The 23,357-nt window shown below is 42.9% G+C and overlaps 1 protein-coding gene across 1 annotated transcript in view; it reads right to left on the reverse strand.

Annotated features, from left to right (window-relative positions):
- Nucleotides 1-23,357, reverse strand: part of TPRA1 (transmembrane protein adipocyte associated 1) — a 1,152,100-nt gene that overhangs the window by 113,759 nt on the left and 1,014,984 nt on the right. The window contains exon 9 of the mRNA XM_044078540.1: nt 3,516-3,618. Coding sequence (XP_043934475.1) covers nt 3,516-3,618 — 103 coding nt within the window. The remainder of the gene's footprint in view (nt 1-3,515; nt 3,619-23,357) is intronic.

Consider the following 23,357-nt stretch of genomic DNA (forward strand, 5'->3'; position numbering starts at 1 on the left):
AGCTCGGTGCCCACCTCACCAGTCCGCACCGAGAACAACGGTGCCGAGAGAGACTGGATTACGGGTGTCTGCACTGAGGTAATCATTGGTGCAGAGGTCACAGTCTGCACTGACCCAAGGATTGGTGCCGAAGTGGTTGCTGGTACCAAAGCTGGAACCGACAAAATTGGAGCCAATAACTGAGACATCTGTTCAGAGTAAGATGTCGGAGCCGATGTGGTCAAGGTCTGCGCCGACTGAACGGTCGGTTCCAATGCAGTAGTCGTAATAGTCTGAACCGAGGAGCCCCTCGGTGCCGATATAATAAAGGCTACAGGAGAAGACGGAGCCGAGATCACTGATGGTGCCAAAGGCCTCGGTGCAAAAGGTCTAGGCACTGAAAGCACTGGGGCTGACTGAGTGAGCTCTGGAGCAGAAACTTTAGCCTTTTTAGGTCTTGGTTGGCGGGAGTCCCCAGCCGGGGATGAAGGCAAAGACTTGGCCTTAGTAGGATTATCCAAAATTTTCTTATGGGCTCTAGGAGGGGGGTTGAAGCCTCTGACCCAGAAATAGCCTCTGAAAATGGAGATTTGAGAAGTTCCTTCAGCAACAACTTATTTTTCCTTTCTAACAAGCTTCTGTTAGAAAATTTTTACAAATAGCACAGGGTGGGTCAACAGACAAGCGGGAAACCCCCAAGCAATAAACGCACAAAGAGTGTGTATCTGATGTAGGTAATTTGTGTCCACAATCAGAACACCTTTTAAATCCCGGACTACCTTTCTTATCTGCCATGACAGAAAAATGAAACAGTAGAAAGGGTACCAGCAATGGTACAAAGGAATACCCAAAGGTATGAAGAAAGGAAGATTACCAATGATGGTAAGGGAGAAATACCTTGCGGTAAAAGGTGTAGACTAAAGAGAAGAAAACTCAAGAAAATATGGCTGCTAAATGCAATAGGGTAAGAGACAACAAAATAGAACCTTTTCTGACAGAAAAAGTTATATATTTTACTAGTCTGACAACAAATATTTATACTTAGCTCAAGAGAAGCAGCTTGACACGACCGAATGGCAATGCAGCAAATGAAATCTGAGGTAACAGGGAGAGGGCGATTATGGGTAAGAGTTTAGCTCGAGAGTTTGTAGCTGACGCGAGCTTGGAAAATGGCCGGCTCAGTTCCAAGGTTGGAACCGATACCCATACATAAGGAATGAACGAGGATTAACAATATCAGATTGAATATTATGTTTTGAATGGCCTCTCTGAAAAGCTGGTAGGCATGCAGCTACATAAAAGTTGACTGCAACTCACAAACCAGAGTTCTGTAAGCAACCACTGCAAAATTGAAATTGGCAACCATTAAATAAAAACTAATGCCAATTCAGTGCAGTCCTGTAAGTAACCATAATAAAATTAAATGCAAAAAAAATTAGTGTAATTAAGTAGCAGATCATCACAAAAAAAAAATTGCCCATGCTCTTAATACCCACACCACTTTCATACACAAATGCCAGTTTATTTATATATGGTGAAAGTTGCTGTAAAGAATATGATAAATTGATACTTTCTTGTGTTTAGGTGATTTATATATCTAAAAAGGTACAGTCATATAAAAAAGTGAGTGAGTGAGCAATTTTTCAAAGGCCATTCAAGCACAGAGATGCTATGCATTTCTTAATGAGATAGTGGACAGGTGCGGATACAACTGTAATGCACACTTTTCTATCCAGGTATCAAGTGCAAGTCAAAATTACTTTTTATTTCTGTTCCTCTTAAAACCTTAGCAATCTTACTTAGTGATTGCAGTCTTCAAATGTTTGCCACACATGGAACAGGCCAAGAATATGATGCAAAATCTGGTCAAAAGTGTTTAATGTGGGTGGCAATTACAATGTGTTCCTGCTGCCTTCATAACTATTACAATTACACTGGAGATGGTGTTTTCTACTGCATACCCCAGCGCATCTGAATGTAAACGATCTTAAATTTAGGGAAACATAGAGTCACAGCCTCCATACCTAGATCACCGGAACCAATGAAATATTCTTCAGCTCACCAAACACTAAAAATTTACTCAAGAAGTCATATGCTAAGTGGCTCTGGATAGTAGCAAATATCACAATGTAATTTACCAGCTTCAAATATAGCAATAGCTGCCAGTCAGTTCCCAAGATCCTTCTGATGGCACAGTCAAAAGGGCAGGTCAAACTACCCTGATGGCTGAATGCTGTTAGCTACATGGTACACTACAGCAGCAGCCATTGGCTTGTTTTTTATTCTTCCTTGATGATACTGAAAGTACAAGTTCATAAACATTAGCATATAAAACCTGCTGACTTTACTCTGCTAGTAAAGTACCCTTATAATCCGGGCACCTCCCCCTCTACATGTAAGCCTAGACTGCTGCTAATTCCTTAATACCCACATCTCTTCCTAGTTCTAGGTGACTTCCATACAGAGTGGGAAGTCAACCAGTAATTAAAATGAGCACAAGCAAATGATATGGTCAGCAGTACGCCAAGCAATCATTTACAGTTGCACCTCCACGTTTACTAATTTGACTTTCACTGATCCACTTATTCATGAATTGTTAGTGCTTTACTTAACCAGCAAAATTTCTAGAACTCCTATTCTGTACACAAATGTTTTTAAAGAAATGAACAGGCAAAGGAGTCAGATGCCAATCACAATGTATTTTCCCAGAGTAGAACCATCCACTTCTGCCACCCCTGCCCCTGGAACTTGACATGAAAAGTTTACTACATGGACTTTTTTAGTTATCTGTCAGATTAGGGGTTGAGGTTACGGGGCCTAATTATTATTCTCAATTCTCTGGACTTCGTGGGGCATCACTGCACCTAACTCTTGCAATACTGGAGGTGCAAATGTAATGTCCTTTTTGTTTCTGAACAGGAATTCTAATTTAATATTCTTTTCTTACTGCTCTATGTGCCTGCTCACCGTAGACACCGCGACTTGCCTGGTTCATTCCCCCATCCGGCAAGATCTGGTCATGCCGTGAATATCAACCAGGCATCCATGTATCTATAGTCTGTTTTGCCTGGATTCAATTTAATGATGGTGGCTGACATGCCTTCTCCTAGACAGGCTGCTACTCTTTCCCCAGTGAGCATGCACACTCCAGCCCGTGCATGTTTGAAGGTTACTGCATGAATCTGGCTTGGCAAAGCCAACAGCACATCTCAAGTCCACAAACTGCATTCTGTACACCTCTCTCTTTTCAGCAGGTGCCAGCACTATGGTGGACCAGACTGTCCTCTTACCCCCAAGTTGTATAACTGGCATTAGCTACTCATTCCCTTTTTACTTCGCCAGTTCCACCAGTGCCCTTATTGTTAGCTGATCCAGAGTTAGTTGTTTTCTCTCTCCCTATATTCTACACAGCCAGAGACTCAAAAGTCAAATTTGCAACAAAGGCAGATCTAGAACAGAGGACAAGCCAAACAAAAACACCCCAGTATCAAGCTACACTTCAAACAGGCTGAATAAAACATTCTACAAGCACTTACCACAGTCCTTCTATTATATCAGCAGACAGGAGCGCACTGCCTATTCCTTGTAACAGGTTCAGAAAGGACAGAATTCCAGCATACACATAAAAACTCTTCCTGGCTAAAATGAGAAAAAAATATTCAAATTAGAAAGAAATAGAGTAAGACAGAGTATATAGCTGAAAAGGTAGTTTTCATGGCTATAGCCTACTGTTGTTAGACTCAAGGTGATGGAGGAATAAGTCTAATATGGAAACAAATAAAACCACTTTGGGCACAGGTCAAGAAAGAAAAAAGTACAGTTTTGTACCTACCATAAATGTAGATGTTTGAGTGTATTCACTGCTGTAGTCATTACACTTGGGTTATCCTGCTGTCAGGCGGTCCCGCAGTCGGCCAGAGTTCCAAAGTCTTGGTCCGGCGTCGGTTGCTGTCACTTCTTCTCTGACATCAATGCACCAGGGGTATATAAGATGCAGCCAACACCATTTTCTTCAGTTTTTCTTGCCCCAGATGTCAGGTACCCCCAAATAGGTAGGCAATAATTACTGCTAATAAAAAAATACATAAAAAATAAAAACAATACCTTCAGATACAAGCAAATACACCACATAGGTTGTATAGGGTAGAAAGGTATAGACAAGTCCCAGCTAAGAAAGTGGGGATGGAGGGAGGGTAACCTGGACTGCAGCAGTGAATACACTCGAACATCTACATTTATGGTAGGTACAAAACTGTACTATGTTCATCGTGTTTCACTGCTGCAGTCATTACACTTGGGCTGAATCCCAAAGCTGAGGTTGGGTGGCTGGGTCTATAAAGGATTCGGGGTGGCTATGAGGCCCTGCAGCACTGCAGTGGCAAAGCCAGCTCTGGATTTAGAGTAAAGAGGCAAGTGGTAATGCTTGGTGAAGGTGTGCACTGAACTCCAAGTTGCAGCTTCCAAAATATCCTTGGTAGGTACTCCTCTTAGGAAGGCAGTTGAAGTGGCTGTTCCCTGGTGGAATGTGGCCTAATGTTGCTAGGTACAGTTTTTCCATGCTGTGTGTAGCAGAAATGGATACAGTGTCCTATTCACTTAGAAATGGTCTGCTTTGAAATAGCCTTTCCCTGTAATCCTGCAGCATATGCTACAAACAATTGCTCAGTTTTTCTGAAAGCTTTTGTTTTGTCCAAGTAGAAGCGTAACTGCCTGTCTATGTCCAATGAGTGCAGAAGTCTCTCCCCTTTATTCTGGGGATTTGGATAAAATGTTGGCAAGTGAATAGTTTGGTTAAGAGCCACACTGGATACCACCTTTGGCATAAATGTAGGGTTTGTTCTTAAAGAAACCCTGTCCTGATGAAAAATGATGAAAGGTTCCACTGCCATTAGTGCCTGTAACTCTGAGACTCTTTGTGCTGAGATTATTGCCAGAAGCAGAGCAGTTTTCCATGACACATATTTTAATTCTGCTGAACTGGCTGGCTCAAAAGGAGGTAAAGTTAGTTTTTCCAAGACAAAATTGAGGTCCCAAGTTGGTGTTTGGTGCTCTCCAGGGCGGTCTTAAGTTTTTAGCCCCTCTGAGGTACTGTTTTAATAATGGATGAGAGAATATAGGAGGATCCATGTTGTAATGAGCTGAGATGGCAGAGGCGTGGATCTTAATGGATGAAAAGGATAGGCCTTTGTCCAGCATCTCAGTTAAGTATTGTAATATCTGAAGAATATTTGGAACAAGAGGGTCAAAGCTTTGAGCCTGGTTCCAGGCGCAGAATCTCTTCCACTTTTCTGAGTAGGATTTCCTGGTGCTGGGCCTCCTGGCCTCCAAAATGACATCCATAACCGCTTTAGAAAGAGGTGTTGGCTGCTTGGCTAAGTAATCTGCCATGCAGCCAAGTTTAAGGTTTTGAGCTGGCTGTGCAGGATCGGATTGTTTTGTTGAGTCAGAAGAGGAGGAATTTGAGGTAAAATCCATGCTGGGCCTTGAGCCAAGTTCTTTAAGATTGGGTACCAGTGCTGGCATGGTCAGTCTGGGGCAATCAGGATCATTTTTGGCCTTTCTTGTCTGGCTTTTAGGAGTACCTTTGAAAGGAGAGACAGTGGTGGGAAGGCATAAGCTTTTAGGGTTTTCCAGCTGAACGAGAGAGCATCCACTTTCCATGCTTGTGTGTGGTAAGTCCTTGTGCAGAATTTCTGTAGTTGGCAGTTCAGAGAGGAGGCAAAAAGATCTATGTCTGGGCACCTCCATGTTTGTGTTATCATGCTGAATACTTTTGGATTTAATTTCCACTCGTGAGGATCCATGATGTTTCTGCTTAAGTCGTCTGCCAGAGTATTTTTCTTTCCTGGCAGGAATTGTGCTTGCAGATGAACTTGATAGGTTAGTGCTGTGTTCCACAAAGTCATGGCTTGTCTGCAGAGGGGATAAGAATGAGTGTCCCTTTGCTTGTTTATGTAACACATAACTGTGGTGTTGTCCGTCTTTAGTAATAGTTGTCCTGGATGCAGAAGGTCCTTGAAAGCTGTTAGGGCATTTTGTACAGCTAGTATCTCTTTTTGATTGATGTGAAGATGCATTTGGTCTGCGGCCCACTTGCCCTGATTACATTTTCCTGCCATATGTGCTCCCCAGGCGTAATCCAAAGCATCTGTTGTTAGTGTCTGCCTGGGTGTGGGTAAAGTGAAAGGCTGTCCCTTGTTGTGGTGACATGCCTGTGCCCACCATCAAAACTCCTGTTTTAGGCAGGGAATAAGTGGTATTATGGTTTCCAAACTGTGACAGTGTTGAGTCCAAACACTTTTTAGGTACCATTGTAATTTCCTCATATGCAGTCTGGCATATGGTATTACTAATATGCAGGACACCATGAACCCCAAGGCCTGCAGAATTTTTCTTGCAGGGAGTTGGGGTTTTGTTGCCATCAATTGAAAGTACTGAGTCAGTTGTCTTTACTTGTCTGGCATGAGATAAGCCATCTGGGCCGTTGTATTTAAGCTGGCATCCAGGAATATTATCTCTTGTGAGGGCACTAGTTTTGACTTCTTTCTGTTTACTGTGTACCCTAGGCAAATTAGCAATCTTTTTACAAACGCCAGATGGTTTAGAAGAATGTCTTTGCTCTCTGCTTGAATAAGACCGTCGTCCAAGTAGGGATATATTTGAATTCCTTTTTGTCTGCAAAATGCAATTACTGGTGCCAGGCATTTTGTGAAGACCCTGGGCGCAGTAGATAAGCCAAAGGGCAGTGCAGAGAATTGGTAATGCATTGTGCCAGCTATGAATCTGAGGTATCTTCTGAAATTTTGTCTGATTGGGACATGCAGGTATGCCTCTTTGAGGTCCAAAGTAACAAGCCAAGCCTTCTTGCCCAGCATGGGAAGAAGTTGCTGTAGTGTCAACATTTTGAATTTGAACATCCAGGTAAGTATTTAGAGTAGATAGGTCCAGTATGGGTCTCCAGGCTTTGTCCTTTCTGGGGACCAAGAAAAGTCTTGAGTAAAATCCTTGTCCTTGTTCCTGTTGTGGCACTTTTTGAATAGCTCTCATGTCCATGAGGGTTGTAATTTGTTTTTGTGCCTCTGCCCATTGATTTTGTGGCAGGTCTGGCATTCCTTTTGGCCTTGGTAGAGTGTGAAAGTGGAACCTGTAACCTTGAGACACAATATTCAGAACTCATTTGTCTTGGGTGATTATATGCCAATTTTGTGAAAAAAGTGCTACTTTTCCCCCTAAGGGAGCTGCCAAAAGGTAAGTGCTTGGCATCTGAAGGGGGAAGTCATTGGGACTGTTTCCTATAAGGTTGTGACTTGTCTTCTCCTCTTTTTGGGGATGAAGCACCCCACTGTCGTGGTCTGTAAGAGCCTTGGGGCTGAGATCTGCCTCTTGGGCGTCTGTATCTGCCTCTTTGTGGTCTGTCTGACACTGGAAAAGACCAATTTTTAGAAGGCCAACTTCTGCTAAATCGAGGTGGCTGTACCTGTAAGAAATCCTTCACTGTTTGCATAGATTTTGCCTTATCCTCCATTTTCTTTAATACCTCTTCTGCCTTAACACCAAACAAGATATCATGCTGTAAAGGAGCATCCAATAATTTTGCCTTAACATGATCAGGTAAACTTTGTTCTTTTAACCAAGCATGCCTTCGAATCACAGATCCTGTAACTGTGGCTCTACAAGAAGCCTCTAATGAATCAAAACCACATTGCAGAGTATGTTTTCCCACTTGTTCAGCTGCATGCAATAAATCCTGCATTTCCTTACAGTCAGGACCTTCTGAGCTTGTAAGCATTTTCTGTTTTAACAGAGACATTAAATATTGATGGTATTTAATCATGTGGAACTGGCAATTTAAATCCCTTACTGCTCAAGTTGCAGAAGTGTAAACTTTCTTCCCCCATCTATCTAATGCTCTAGAATCCCTGTAAGAGGGAACTGGATTTTTAGCAGTGGAAGCCATTACCCCTTTGGGACCCTGAGAAATAGTTTCTGGGTCAGCAGCAGGGTTTTTATAAAAGAAATTTGTGAGAGTCAGGGCCTCTGTAGTACCTATCTGGCTTGACTGGTGCTGGGGGGCAAAGAATCAGGGGTTAAACTGGATTCAGAGAACACATCATCCACAATATCTAACACAGGCGGAACAGCAAGGGGCCTGTGCTGAGGCAATAAAAGAAAATCTCTTGAGCCTTTTCCTGGATTCTGAATAATCCTGGCTCTCCCAATGGAAATACTCCCTCAAGGTATGTAAAGTTTCCCCAAAAGAATGATCCTCGGGAGGAGAGGCTGAAGGGATTGATTCTTCAGCATCAGAATCCTCATAGGGGGGTAAAGAGTATCCCTGGTCTGAAGAGGAGTCAGAAAAAATGGAAACCTGGTCAGAGGAATCATAGTCTGTATCCTGCCTAGGCCTTTTATCAGGAGGGGGATGGGAACCCCTGATCAGAGTAATTAGGCCTTTGGCCATTTTGAGCATCTGTTTTTTAGGCATGGAGGCCTGTCCAGGTGAATGCTGTACTTGTTTCTTTGTCTTTAATGGAGTTTTAGACTTAGCAGTCATTTTGATGGTAAGCTGTGAAGGTCTGAAAACACCCTCAGAAGCCGATCCCTGCTCAGCGGCTCCAAACCCATCTGAGGGGTTAATTTCCATAGGCCCAATACCTTGAGTTTGCAGAGGCCTAGAAATCTCCACGTGGGAGTCGGAGGCGGTCCTGTGGCTCTGAGGTAGCGGGTGTCAGGGGCTGCGAAAGCGCCTCGCTGAGAACCGGCGACTGGCCTAGAAGAGGCTTCATCATCGGTTTTGGACCTCGGATGCCTGTCCTTATCTTTGTCTTTGCGTTTTTTGTGTATTCCGGTCATCGGTTGTTCCGACAGCATGGTATAATTGAACCTTCGGCCAAAATAATGGCGAGCAAAATCAAACCGATGTTTAATAGTGCGCTTGTTAAATCTAGCACAAAACTGACAACTAATGATGTCGTGGTCTGAGCCTAGGCATGGAAGAATGAAAATCCTTATGAGGTATTTGCTTCCCACAAGAAATGCAATTATTAACTTTTACTGACATTGGTCTGAGGCAAGAAAAAGTTTCCCCAACGGGGTACTTAGCTTTATTGAAGACTTTGGTTCTGAAATTCAAATTCGAAAATCTCAGGAGTCGGCCGACCGGCACTTGCAAACTGCTTTTGTTTCGGGCACCACGTGGCAAGAAAGACTGAAGAAAATGGCGTCGGCTGCATCTTATATACCCCTGGCGTACTGACGTCAAGGAAGAAGCGACAGCAACCGACGCCGGACCAAGACTTTGGAACTCTGGCCTACTGCGGGACCGCCTGACAGCAGGATAACCCAAGTGTAATGACTGCAGCAGTGAAACACGATGAACATCTTGAATGACTACAGAAACAGATTATCTCCCCTAAATCATAAGACCGAATTTATCTACTGATAAGAAGACCTCTCTCAACCAACAAAATTGTTTCTAATGGCAGAATAAATTCAGAATAAAATCAATACACACAATCTGCACTTGAGTGAAGTTGTTTTTTTTTTTAAATTACTAACAAAGTAACAGGATAGTCACAATGCATTAACTGTTATGACACAAAGAAACACCTGATAAGCAATACTTCTAGCTGTTTCCTGACTGCCTCCATTCATTTCCATTTGCCAGCTGCTAAGGACCATCAAGATGTTATCACTGTGTTGAACTTCTCCAGATAAAACTGAACCCACAGTGTCAGTAACAGACAAGCAGGTTAGGAGAACAGATGCAGACAGAGACACTGTCGTCATCATATACTGATATGCTACACGCCTATGTTTTTATATTGGTAGACTGCAGCCTTAAAGCACATTTCTACTTGGGAAAGCAATGTGACACTGGTTATGTGCCCATTCCTATATAATTCCAACTGGTACCTTGTGGGAGTAAAACTAGAGAGAAATGTGCGGCATCTTACTACCTCCCTCTCCACCAGAGATCACCTTTGGTACAATCAGAGAACTAGGTGCTGGCAGCAGTTACTCTACCTGCTTCAGCCACAGATCCCCCAGTGTTTGGCCAACTAGTTACTCCTGGTCACAGGCAGCATGGGCACACTCAATGTCCGTATGCTACTGGAAGGGTAAAAGACCCGACAATAATTTGCATGCACCTTTAAGACTCTAAAAAGCATTCACTTATAATTTATCAAATAGATGTTGCTTATGTTACTCAAAGTTGCAGCTGGCGCAAGCTTGTTCCTGTTACTGAGGTCACGTTGGTTACGCTCATATGCACAACAGTAGTACATGATCGTATGCTTGTGGCCCCACTGCTGCAACACCTAGTTGCTCATATTCAGTATCACCCAAGAGGACAGGAAGAGCTACCTCCCTCCCATCCTTCTCAGCAAGCTTCAAGTTATCAGAACCTCTTAATTAAAATCAAGTCACCTAGTTTATAGTCAGAACTGTGTCCCTCTACACTACTGGAACTAAGAATATAAATGCTTTTGAACAACCGTTGTTGAATCACAACTCCCATACAAGTTTATCTGGCATCTACTTGAAGCACAAATAGCTTATTCACAACACTGTATTTTAATGGTGGTGCTTCTTAACTGGATTCTTCAGCATTTCAAAACTTGTTTCCTACCCAAAGCTACACTGTCAGGCAACATTTTGGTCTGACAGCTTTCTTAGAGGCACAAAGTAAGGAATGGTTGTTAAGGATCCTGAAGAGATACTGGCCATCTTCCAGCGCTATTATGCTACCTTATATGAGGTGGAGAATATGTCACAGCTGGATAGACAGCTCCAAGAGGACTTTGAAAGTGATTCCCATTATAAAGCTGGACAAAGAAGATGTTTTGGAATTAGACAAGAATGTAGCATGCAAAAAAGTTAGGGCATTACTTACTGGGTAAGTCTCGGGTATTATCTGCAGGTCCTGATGGCATAACAAATGAACTTTGGAAAATGGGAGAGGAGCAATTAATTAGCGTGGAATGTTGTGCTTAATAATATAATAGAAGGTGGCCAAATCCCAGGTACATGGAAAGAAGTCATGAAGGTAGTACTCCCTAAGGTAGAGAAGGACCACTAGATCCAACATCTTACAAACCGTTATCTATACTTGACTGTGATCATAAGGTCCTTATGTCCTACTCAGAGAGCAGCCATGATACTAGCAAACCCAGGGGGGGCAATGTGGGTTTTTTGATGGAATACAAACTTTTGATAACATAAATGATTGGTTATACTAATAGAAATAAAACTAAGCGAAGAACCATTACTACTGATTAGTTCAGACGCTGGAAATGCATTTGACAGAGCCAGCTGGTCCTTTCTGCATTTGATTATGAATGCATTTAATTATGAACAGATGTGTTTTTCAACAAACTATATCTGGTTAATAGAAAAATTATGCAGAAGCTCCCAGGTTAAAGTAATGGTAGGGTTTATGTATCAAGACCCTTTGCGCTAAGATGGGGTACCAGGCAGGAATGTTCTTCCTTTTCACAGTTATTTGCTAACTGTACAAAATGACTAGCTGTAAAAATGTAAGAATCAGACATTAAAGGATATAAAGAGCAAGACAAACATCTCAAACTAGCCTTTTTTACTGATGATTTGTTTAAGTCCAGAGGTTGAGATCTTAAAAGGTTTTTTTTTATAATACTGAGATGATATCTGGAGAAAGCTTGGAATGAAGTTAATAAAACTAAAACAAAGGCTTTTGCAATGAATTATGTCTCCATGTATGGCCTTATTGAGCAATATACATTTTTATGGGGTCACGATAGCAGAGGTGTAGCTTGCCACATATTCTTACACCTGGTACTCTGATGCCCCCGCCCCAAAAAAAAAAAAGAAAAAAAGAAAAAGACAGTCATCCTGCAGAAAAATTTATCCCAAAAAAAAACTGGTGCCAAAATCATGAACTGAAACTAAATGCCAAAAAATGCATCATTGTATCTTTTGGAAGTCACCTACCCCAAGAAACTACCATACTGGCAATACGCCCACCCCTAAGAGTTGACCTAGGGATTTGGGAACCTATGCGGACAGTGACGTAACTATGAAACAAGTGTCTATTGTCATAAGAAATTCCTTCTATACTGCACGGCTTATAAACAAAGGGACTGTGTCTAGATTAAAGGATGTCATTGTTTCCCTTTATTCAGCCCTCATCAGGCCAATCACTTGAGTACAATTCCATCTTTTAATTAATTAAAATTACTATACAATGAATATGTTATGCATTATTAAATTATAAAAAAAAAAAAGTAAACATAATAAAAAAAAAAATATATAAATGAATTTTTTTTTATAATAAACACAAAAAAAGTTGGCCAGTGATAATATATATATAATATATAATTATAAATTGATTTTTAAAGTAAGGGCTGTGTGGACTGTTTTGTTTTTTAGTTGTTTTCGAAGAAGAAGGAAAAGTAGTCGCTTTTCAAAAAAAAAAAAAAAAGTTGTGTTAAAGACCTGATTTTTTTTCACTGTTTTTAATTTAAGTTAAGTTTACATTGACTTGATTGACCTCACTGTTTTACAATTCCATCTTTAGCATGTATCTGGCCTGACACATGCAACAACTGGAACAACTGCACAGATACAAGACCTAAATAATATGCCCTACATGGACCAGCACAAAGCTTTGTCACTATACTCTGTATCCTACAGCCCACTAGAGATGACCTGTGTCTGACATACAAGGCATCTTCTGACCCAATGCGGATAGACTTACTGCAGATCAGAAAGTCAAATGGCATAAAAATACTCTGTCTAGGGATCGTAACCTCTTCTGCAATATCAACAGAACAGTTTGGAGGAATAGGGTACCTCGCTGAGGATACTGCTGCTCTGGAACAGACTCGCCCTCTATGTAAAACAAAGCTCATTCCTGTCCATATTAAAGAGCAACTTGGATCTATGGCCGGGAAACAGAAAATTTACCCCAGGACTGCCCCCTCCCCAAATACTGATGGACAGAGGCAACTCCTAAATACTGTATCCAATGCATGGGTCTCCTCAAATTATCAATGGCATGACTTCAGTTATTCTCACTTGGGGTAATATATAATTATTGACCGTGGGATGGCTAAGACTAATATAACACCAAATGGGACAGTTTAATTCAAGCACCAAAAGGGAAAATGGTTAGGCTTAAAGTGTCCCACAAGGGCAGCTAGGCTAGTACTTACCTATGAATCTATTAATATTTTATCCCTAATACAATCTCTAAGACACTACATCATTTTTCTGTAACACCTGCTTAGCTTTTGGCTTTGACATTTGCAAAACTGATCTGGGATTTTCTATTTCAGGCATCAGTCCACCTGGCATTAAAATATGTCTGGTTTATTTCAGACCTGTCACTCATTAGCTTTTGTTTAACATGTAATGTTGCTCTCATTAATAAATTCAGTAGCTAGCTCACACTCATGCCTTTTTGTCTGAACTCACACTAAAATCGTAAGCTATTTATTTATTTATTTGACATTTGTTAACCAGGTTGGTCCAACTGAGCTAAAGCCCATTTTCAGTGGAGCCCAGAGGAAAAAAAAACCTATGTAGTTATACAATTTTAAGAAAATAAGTAAAATCAAACTTATAGAAAGGTATAATAGTCAGTCAACGGCAATAACAATTAGTCAATGGGAGTAACAATGACAATAAAATACAACAGTTACACATTTGAGAAATAAAAACAGGTTATGAACATAACTATAAATACGTACAAAAAGACCAACACATGAAAAAAAAATCACCTAACAAGTATTTATTTACTTTTTTATTAAAAACTATTTAAGCCAAGCCCTCCTGTAAGAGTTATTAGAAGAAATGGGGGGGGGGGTTAGAGGAGGTAAGAGTTTTTGTGGGATCATGACAAGGGCAAATCCATGAATTAGCTAGACAATTTTTTAGATCTTTTCTGAAAGAGTTGGTGTGCAACGTTTCTTATGTTGAGTGGGAGATGGTTCCAGTTATGAGATACTGAATATTTGTATAGTGCTTTCCCAATACCTTTATTGGGTTTTCATATTTGAAGATGTTGGTCAGTGCTGCAGAGTGGGTGTGAAGGGATATAACAAAATACAAGATTAGCTACAGTTTCATTCAACCATTCAATTACTTGTGGCTACAGCTCATCAGAATACTTCTAGTACTAATAAAATATCAAACTGAAGTCTAAGAGATCTGTACCCTCCCAATGGTACATTAAATGTACACAGTTTAGAACTTACTTTGTATAGCTTTATTTTACAGAAAGTACAGTTGTGCACACTTACCATAAATGTAGATGTTTGAGTGCATTCACTGTTGCAGTCATCACATTTGGGTTATCTGCTTGCAGTAGCCCTCAGTCGGCCTGATTATCAAAAGTCTTGGGTCCTGCGTCAGTTGCTGTCTCTTCTTCCATGAAGTCAGGTAGTCAGGGGTATAAAGCATGCAGCCGACTCTATTACATCAGTTTTTCTTGCTTCAGATGTCAAGTGTCCCCCCAATGGGAAGCAATTAAATATATATATGCAAGGTTATACCTCCAGCAAATACACCAAAAAGCTTTTAAGCATAGTAAAGGAGAATAGAGATATAGCCAAAAGAAGTCAGGGGGCTGGAGGGAGGGTAACCGAGACTGCAACAGTGAATACACTCGAACATCTACATTTATGGTAAGTGTACACATCTGTGCTATGTTCTTCATGTTTCACTGTTGCAGTCATCACATTTGGGTAGATTCTCAAAGCTAAAGATAGGAGGAGGAATTTAGATAGCATTAGGACCAGCTATAAGGCCCTGCAAGACCGCAGTGGCAAAGCCAGCTCTGGATTTAGAGAAAATTGGCAAATGGTAATGCTTGGTGAAAGTATGTACAGAACTCCAGGTAGCAGCTTCTAGGACGTCCCTGGTAGGGACACCTCTCAGAAAGGCTGTAGAGGTAGAAGCAGCCCTGGTTGAATGTGGTCTAATCCCCTGTGGGATAGGTTTTCCATGGTGCTTATAGCAGAAATGAATGCAATAGCCTATCCATTTAGAAATGGTTTGTTTTGAAATAGCCTTCCCCTCTATCCCTGCAGCAAATGCCACCAGCAGCTGTTCAGATTTCCTTTAAGGTTTAGTCCTGTCCAAATAAATTCTAAGTTGTCTGTGCACATCCAAGGAGTGCAGTATCCGTTCCCCTTTGTTTTGTGGATTAGAAAACAAGGCTGGCAAATTAATGGACTGATTAAGAGCCACACTGGATACTACCTTGGTCCTGAGGGACACCCTGTCCGCATGAAAGATGATGAAAGGCTCCACTGCCATAAGAGCCTGTAATTCAGATACCCTTCTTGCTGAAGTGATTGCTAAAAGGAAGGCTGTTTTCTAAGAAAGGAATTTTAACTCTGCACTTGCAGCTGGCTCAAAAGGATGTAGAGTGAGTTTTTCCAATACAAAGTTAAGGTCCCAGGCTGGAGTTATGGCTCTCCTGGGTGGTCTTAAGTTTTTGGCCCCTCTGAGGAACTGCTTAAGCAGTGGATGAGACAAGAGGGGTGGTTCTGTGTTGTAATGAGCTGAAATGGCTGAGGCATGAATTTTGATGGAGGAAAAAGAAAGGCCCTTGTGAAGCATCTCAGTTAAGTATTGAAGAATCTGAGGTAAATTGGGTGCTGCTGTGCCCATCCCTTGAGTTTGGTTCCAGGCACAGAATCTTTTCCATTTTTCAGCATAAGATTTTCTAATACTAGGCCTCCTTGCCTCCAAAAGTACAGTTTTGCACCTACCATAAATGCAGATGTTCGAGTGTATACCCTGCTGCAGTCATCACACTTGGGTTATCCTGCAGTCAGGTGGTCCCGCGGTCGGCCAGAATTCCAAAGTCTTGGTCCGGCGTCGGCTGCTGTCGCTTCTTCCTTGACGTCAGAGCGCCAGGGGTATATCAGAGGCATCAGACGCCATTTTCTTTAGTTTTTCTTGCCCCAGATGTCAGGTGCCCCGAATAGGTAGGCAAAAATATATGTGTATATATATATATATATATATCTATATATATATATATATATATATATATATATATATATAGCTATCTTGAAAAAAGTAAAGCAAAACCCTTAGGCACAAGCAAATACATCACAGAGGTTATATAGAATAGAGATAAGTTTTAGAAGGGATGGAGGGAGGGCAACCTGGACTGCAGCAGGGTATACACTCGAACATCTACATTTATGGTAGGTACAAAACTGTACTATGTTCATCGTTTTACCCTGCAGCAGTCACCACACTTGGGTAAAATCCCAAAGCTAAGGATGGGTGGAGAAGTCAAACAGGGTTAGAGGGGGCTAGAAGGCCCTGCAAAACTGCAGTGGCGAAGCCCGCCCTGGTCTTAGAGTAAAGTGGTAACTGATAATGTTTGGGGAAGGTGTGTACTGAACTCCAAGTTGCAGCTTCCAGAATATCCTTGGTTGGTATCCCCCTGAGGAAGGCTGTAGATGCAGCTGCTGTCCTGGTAGAGTGGGGCCTTATGGTAGCAGGAACTGGTTTTCCTTGGTGGGTGTAGCAAAAACGCATGCAATGTCCTATCCATTTGGAAATGGTTTGTTTTGAGATGGCCTTTCCTTGTGATGCTGTAGCATAGGATACAAGAAGCTGGTCAGATTTTCTGAAAGCCTTAGTTTTATCCAAGTAGTAACGTAGCTGTCTGTGAATGTCCAAGGAATGCAGGAGTCTTTCTCCTTTGTTCTGTGGATTTGGAAAGAAGGTGGGTAAATGGATGGTTTGATTTAGGGCCACACTGGATACCACCTTAGGCATAAAGGAGGGGTTAGTTCGTAGAGAAACCCTGTCTTGATGAAAAATGAGGAAAGGCTCTACTGCCATTAGTGCCTGAAGCTCTGAAACCCTTCTGGCTGAAGTGATTGCTAGCTGCAGGGCAGTCTTCCATGATATAAACTTTAGGTCAGCTGAGAAAGCTGGTTCAAAAGGAGGTAGCGTGAGTTTTTCCAGAACAAAATTGAGGTCCCAAGTAGGTGTTGGTGCTCTCCTGGGAGGCCTAATGTTCTTGGCCCCTCTGAGAAACTGCCTTAAGAGTGGATGTGAAAATAAGGGAGGATCCATGTCGTAGTGAGCAGAAATAGCTGAGGCGTGGATTTTAATAGATGAAAAAGAAAGCCCTTTGTGTAACATTTCAGTTAGATATTGCAGAATCTGAGGTATGTTCGGCTGAAGGGTATTTTGGCCTTTAGCTTGGTTCCAGGTGCAAAACCTTTTCCATTTGTCTGAGTAGGCTTTCCAGGTGCTGGGCCTCCTGGCCTCCAGAATAACTTCCATAACAGCTTGTGAGAGATGAGCTGGCTGGTTGCCTGGGTGATTTGCCATGCAGCCAAGTTTAAGGTTTGGAGCTGGCTGTGTAGAATCTGATTGTCTTGCTGTTTGAGCAGGTGGGTAATTTGTGGTAGACTCCATGGTGGGCCATGGGCCATATTCCTTAATAGTGGGTACTAGTGCTGGCGTGGCCAGCCTGGAGCAATGAGCATCATTCGGGGTCTCTCCATCCTGACTTTCAGTAGCACCTTTGTGAGAAGGGGTAGTGGAGGAAAGGCATATACTGCTAGCATTTTCAAACTGAATAAGACTGTGTCCACTTTCCAAGCTTGTTGGTGAAAAGTCCTTGTGCAAAACATTGTTAGCGGATAGTTTTGAGGGCTGGCAAACAGGTCTATGTCTGGGAGCCCCCACTTTTGAGTTATCATTGCAAATACTTGTGGATCCAGTTTCCATTCGTGGGGATCCATGATGTTTCTGCTTAGGTCATCTGCCAATATGTTCTTTTTTCCTGGCAGGAATTGAGCTTGTAATTGAACTTGGTAAGCCAGTGCTGTGTTCCACAAGGTCATTGCTTGCCTACATAGAGGGTAGGAGTGTGTGCCCCCTTATTTGTTTATGTACCACATTACTGTGGTGTTGTCTGTCCTTATGATAAGCTGTCTTGGATGCAAGAGGTCCTTGAAGGCTGTCAGAGCATTTTGTACAGCTAGTATTTCTTTTTGATTGATGTGCAGATTCCTTTGATCTGCTGTCCATAAGTTTTGAACGCACCGTCCTGCCATGTGTGCCCCCCAGGCATAGTCCGATGCATCTGTTGTCATAGTTTACCTGGCTGGGGGCAGGGTGAAAGGCTGACCCTTGTTGAGGTGACAAGCCTGTGACCACCATAGAAACTCCTGTTGAAGGCAGGGAATGAGAGTTATCATTGTTTCCAAGCTGTGACTGTGTTGAGTCCATACGCTTTTTAGGTACCATTGTAATTTCCTCATATGCAGTTTTGCAAATGGTATTAGTAGTATGCAAGATGCCATGAAGCCCAAGGCCTACAGAATTTTTCTTGCAGGGAGTTGGGTCTTTGTTGCCATTGTTCTGAAGTATTGAGTTAATTGTAGTTTGCCTGGCGTCAGATAAGCCATTTGGGCCGTTGTATTCAAGCTGGCACCCAGGAATGTCATAGTTTGTGAGGGCACTAGTTTTGATTTCTGTTCGTTTACTGTGTACCCTAGGCAACTTAGAAGATGTCTTACAAAAGCCAGGTGTTGTAAAAGAATGTCTTTGCTTTCTGCTTGTATGAGACAGTCATCTAGGTATGGGTATATTTGAATTCCCCTCTGTCTGTAGTATGCAATTACTGGTGCCAGGCATTTTGTGAAGACCCTGGGCGCAGTAGATAAGCCAAAGGGCAGTGCAGAGAATTGGTAATGGGTTGAACCTGCAATGAAACGGCGGTATCTTCTGCAATTTTGTCTGATAGGGACATGCAGGTATGCCTCCTTGAGGTCCAACGTTACTAGCCAAGCTTTGCCCAACATGGGAAGAAGCTGCTGTAGTGTTAGCATCTTGAATTTGGGTACTTGCAAGAAAGTGTTTAAAATTGAAAGGTCCAGAATGGGTCTCCAAACATTGTCCTTTCTGGGGACTAGAAAGAGCCTTGAGTAAAAACCTTGGCCTTGCTCCTGTGTAGGTACCAGTTGGATGGCTTTCATGTCCATGAGAGCTGTAATTTGTTTTTGTGCCTCTGCCCATTGATTTTGTGGCAGGTTTGGCATTCCTTTTATCCTTGGCAAGGTGTGGAAATGGAATCTGTATCCGTGTGAGATAATGTCTAGGACCCATTTGTCCACTGTGATGATGCGCCAGTTGTCTGCAAAAAGTGTTAATTTTCCTCCCAAGGGAGCTGCCAAGAGGGTTTTGCTTGGCAGTTTGATGTTTAAGTCATTGTGTTTGCCTTCTAGTGGTTTGGGACCTGTCTTCTCCTCCCTTCTGTGTTGAAGCGCCCCATTGGTGAGGTTTATAAGGGATTTGTGCTTGTCCTCTGCCCCTTGGGCACCTGTATTTAGCCTTCTGTGGCCTGTCAGAAGCTGGAAAGGACCACTTTTTTGTTGGCCAATTTCTGCTGAAGCGTGGGGGCTGTACCTGTAAGAAATCTTTGACCGTCTGCATAGATTTTGCCTTATCCTCCATTTTCTTTAAAACTTCCTCTGCTTTAACCCCAAATAAAACATCCTGCTGTAGGGGCGCATCCAGTAACTTTGCTTTAACATGATCAGGCAGAGATTGTTCCTTTAACCAAGCATGCCTACGTATAACAGACCCAGTAACAGCTGCTCTGGAGGAAGCTTCCAACCAAGGCATCAAAACCCCATTGTAAAGTATGTTTGCCCACCTGTTCAGTTGCATGCAACAGATCTTGCATTTCTTTGAGTTCAGACTGTTGAGGGAGTGTGCCCATCTTTTGTTTTATTTGAGACATAAGGAATTGCTGATATTTAAGCATGTGAAATTGACAATTTAGTGCTCTCATAGCTAGAGTAGTAGAGGTGTAAACTTTCTTCCCCCACCTGTCTAGTGCTCTGGAGTCCCTTTCCGAAGGTACAGGATTTTTAGCCATAGATGCCTTAGCCCCTTTGGGACCCTGGGAGATTGTCTCTGGATCAGCAGCAGGGCTCTTGTAAAGGAATTTGAGAGAGTCAGGCACTCTATAGTATCTACCTGGTTTGGCTGGAGCAGGAGGCAGAGAATCTGGACTTAAACTAGATTCTAAGAAAACATCATCTACTATGTCCAAAACAGGGGAGATAGCAAGAGGTCTGTGCTGGGGATGTAAAAGAAACTCCCGGAGCCTTTTCTTTGAGTCAGAGTAGTCCTGACCTTCCCAGTGGAAATGTTCCCTCATGGTGTGTAAGGTTTCCCCAAAGGAGTAGTCTTCAGGGGGAGAAGCTGAGGGAATGGAGTCTTCAGCATCAGAATCTTAAGGGGGAAAGCAGTAATCCTGTTCCTCAGAGTAGCCTGAGGAAACAGACACCTGATCAGAGGAGGCATAATCCTCCTCTTGTTTAGGCCTTTTGTCGGAGTGGGGGTTGGGAACCCCTGATCAAAGAAATCAAATCTTCAGCCATTTTAAGCATCTGTTTCTTAGGCATAGGGCCTTGACCTGGAGACTGAAGTGTAGGCTTTTTTGGTTTTAGAGGAGTCTTAAGCTTAGCATATGATTTAATGGAGAGGGTAGTCAGTCTGAAGACACCTTCAGAAACCGAAGGTGTTTCTGCAGCACTGGCTTCCCCTACTGCGATGTCGTCGGTTGGGCCTAAGGAAAAAGGCTGTGTCGGCCTAGAAATCTCTGCTGGGGGATCCGATGCGGCCTGGGGATCCAATTCAGCGGTAGCCAGGGGCTGCGTAGGCTCCTCACTGAAAACCGGAGAACTGGCGACCAGGCCAGCCAAGGCCTCATAGCCCGGCTTGGATCTAGGCTGCCTGTCCCTATCCTTGCGTTTTTTATGCACGCCGGTAGTCGGTTGCTCCAACGGCATAGTGTAACTAAATTTTCTACCGAAGTAGTGTCGTGCGAAATCAAAGCGGCGCTTTATAGTTCGCTTATTGAACCTAGCACAAAACCGACAACCAGTGACGTTGTGGTCTGGGCCTAGGCAAGGTATACAAAAAGAATGAAAGTCCTTATGAGGTATTTGCTTCCCACAAGAAATGCAATTGTTAACTTTTTCTGACATCGAACTGAGGCAAGAAAAGGTTCCCCAATGGGGTACTTAGCTTTGAAGACTTCGGACTGAAACTCGATTCGAAAATCTCAGGTGTCGGCCGACCAGCACTTGTGAACCGATTCTGCTTCGGGTACCGCGCGGCAAGAAAGACTGAAGAAAATTGCTTTGGATGCTTCTGATATACCCCTGGCATTCTGACATCAGGGAAGAAGTGACAGCAACCGACGCAGGACCAAGACTTTGGAATTCTGGCCGACTGCGGGACCGCCTGACGGCAGGATAACCCAAGTGTGATGACTGCAGCAGGGTAACACAATGAACATATGACATCCAAGACTTGTTTACTGAGGGATGGTAATGGAGCGATTAGGTAACTAGCCAGGCTGCTAGGTTCAGGATTTGAAGCAGAGGGTGCAGAATCTGGCCCTCCTGCTGTGACAGCAGGGTAAGGGTCTGAGGCAGGTGCCATGGAGCCAGCAGTGACACACTGCGCAAGAGGGGCTACCAGTGTTGGCATGGCCGGTCTGGTGCAATCAGTATCGTCCTTGGTTTGTCTTGTTTGATCTTTAGTACTACTTTGGAGAGGCGAGGCAGAGGAGGAAAGGCATAAACTGATAGATTTTTCCAACTGAATGACAGGGCATCCACTTCCAAAGCTTGTTTGTGGGGAGTCCTTGTGCAGAATTTGTCCAATTGGTAGTTCTGAGGGGAAGCAAACAGGTCTACATCTGGGCTCCCCCATTTGTTTATCAACATGTTGAAAGTCTTTGGTTCCAGTTTCCACTCGTGTGGGTCCATGAGATTTCTGCTTAGTTTGTCTGCCACTGTATTTAGTAGTCATGGCAGGAACTGAGCCTTTAGATGCACTTGGTAGCTTAAGGCCGTGTTCCACAGAGCCATGGCTAGTCTGTAGAGGGGATATGAATGGATACCCCCCCCGTTTATGTACCACATAACAGTGGTGTTGTCAGTCTTAACCATTAATTGTCCCGGAAGAATGTGGTCCTTGAAGACTGTCAGAGCATTCTGTATAGCTAACATTTCTTTTTGATTGATATGCAGGTGCATTTGACTTGGGTTCCATTTGCCCTGAATGCACTTCCCTGCCAGGTGAGCCCCCCCCCCCCCATGCATAGTCTGATGCACCTGTTGTTAGGGTTTGGGCGGCAGGGGGTAGAGTGAATGGTAGTCCCTTGTTTTGGTGGCAGGCCACTGCCCACCAAAGGAACTAACTGCAGGCAAGGTATGATAGGTATCATTGCATCTAGATCCTGAGAATGTTGACATTATAGGCTTTTTAGATACCATTGTAATTTCCTCATATGCAGTCTTGCATATGGAATTAATAGAATGCAGGAGGCCATGAACCCCAAGGCTTGCAGTATTTGTCTTGCAGATAGCAGGTTTTTTGTGGCCATTAGCTTGAAGTAAGTTGTCAAATGAATTTGTTTCTCTGGCGTGAGGAAAGCCATCTGGGAAGTTGTGTTCAAGCTTGCTCCCAGGAAAATAATTTGTTGACAGCGTACAAGATGTGATTTATTTTCATTTATGGTGTACCCCAGACAAGTCAGCACCTTTTGTACAAATGCCGGATGATTCAAAAGTATGTCCTGGCTTTCTGCCTGAATTAGACAATCGTCCAGGTATGGGTACATTTGAATATTTCTTTGCCTCCAAAATGCAATAACTGGAGCTAGGCACTTTGTGAATACCCTGGGCGCAATAGATAAGCCAAAGGGCAGAGCAGAGAACTGATGGTGCATGTAGTCTGCTTTGAAGTGTAGGTATCTTCTGCAAGATTCCCTGATGAGGATGTGCAGGTAGAATTCCTTTAAATCCAGTGTTGCCAACCAGGCATCCTTGCCTAGCATAGGAAGCAACTGGTGAAGAGTTAGCATCTTGAATTTTGGGATCACCAAAAAGGTGTTTAGTAAAGAAAGGTCCAGGATAGGATGCCATGAGTTGTCTTTTCTGGGTACCAGGAAAAGTCTTGAGTAGAAACCTTGTCCCTTTTCCTCTTCTGGTACAGTTTGAATAGCCCTTATGCTCAAGGGAGAGAGTACTTGGTTTTGAGCCTCTGCCCAGTGATTTGGGGGTAGGTGTGGCCAACCATTTGGGTTTGGTAACATGTGGAAGTGAAATCTGTATCCTTGGGAAACTATATTTAAAACCCATTTGTCCTGGGTAATGAGTTCCCAGTTTTTTGCCTGCAGACTCATCTTTCCCCCTAAAGGAGCAGTCAGTTGATTAGTGTTTGGAAGTTTTAAAGTCAAGTCATTGAGGCAGTTTACCATGGGGGGAGTCTTACTACTCCCTGATTTGGAAGTGGGAGCCCCCCACTGCTGAGTCCTGTGCGTA

Source organism: Protopterus annectens, chromosome 7.part1 (genome assembly GCF_019279795.1).
Source record: "Protopterus annectens isolate FY-2018-M chromosome 7.part1, PAN1.0, whole genome shotgun sequence".
In the NCBI taxonomy this organism is placed as follows: Eukaryota; Metazoa; Chordata; order Ceratodontiformes; family Protopteridae; genus Protopterus; species Protopterus annectens.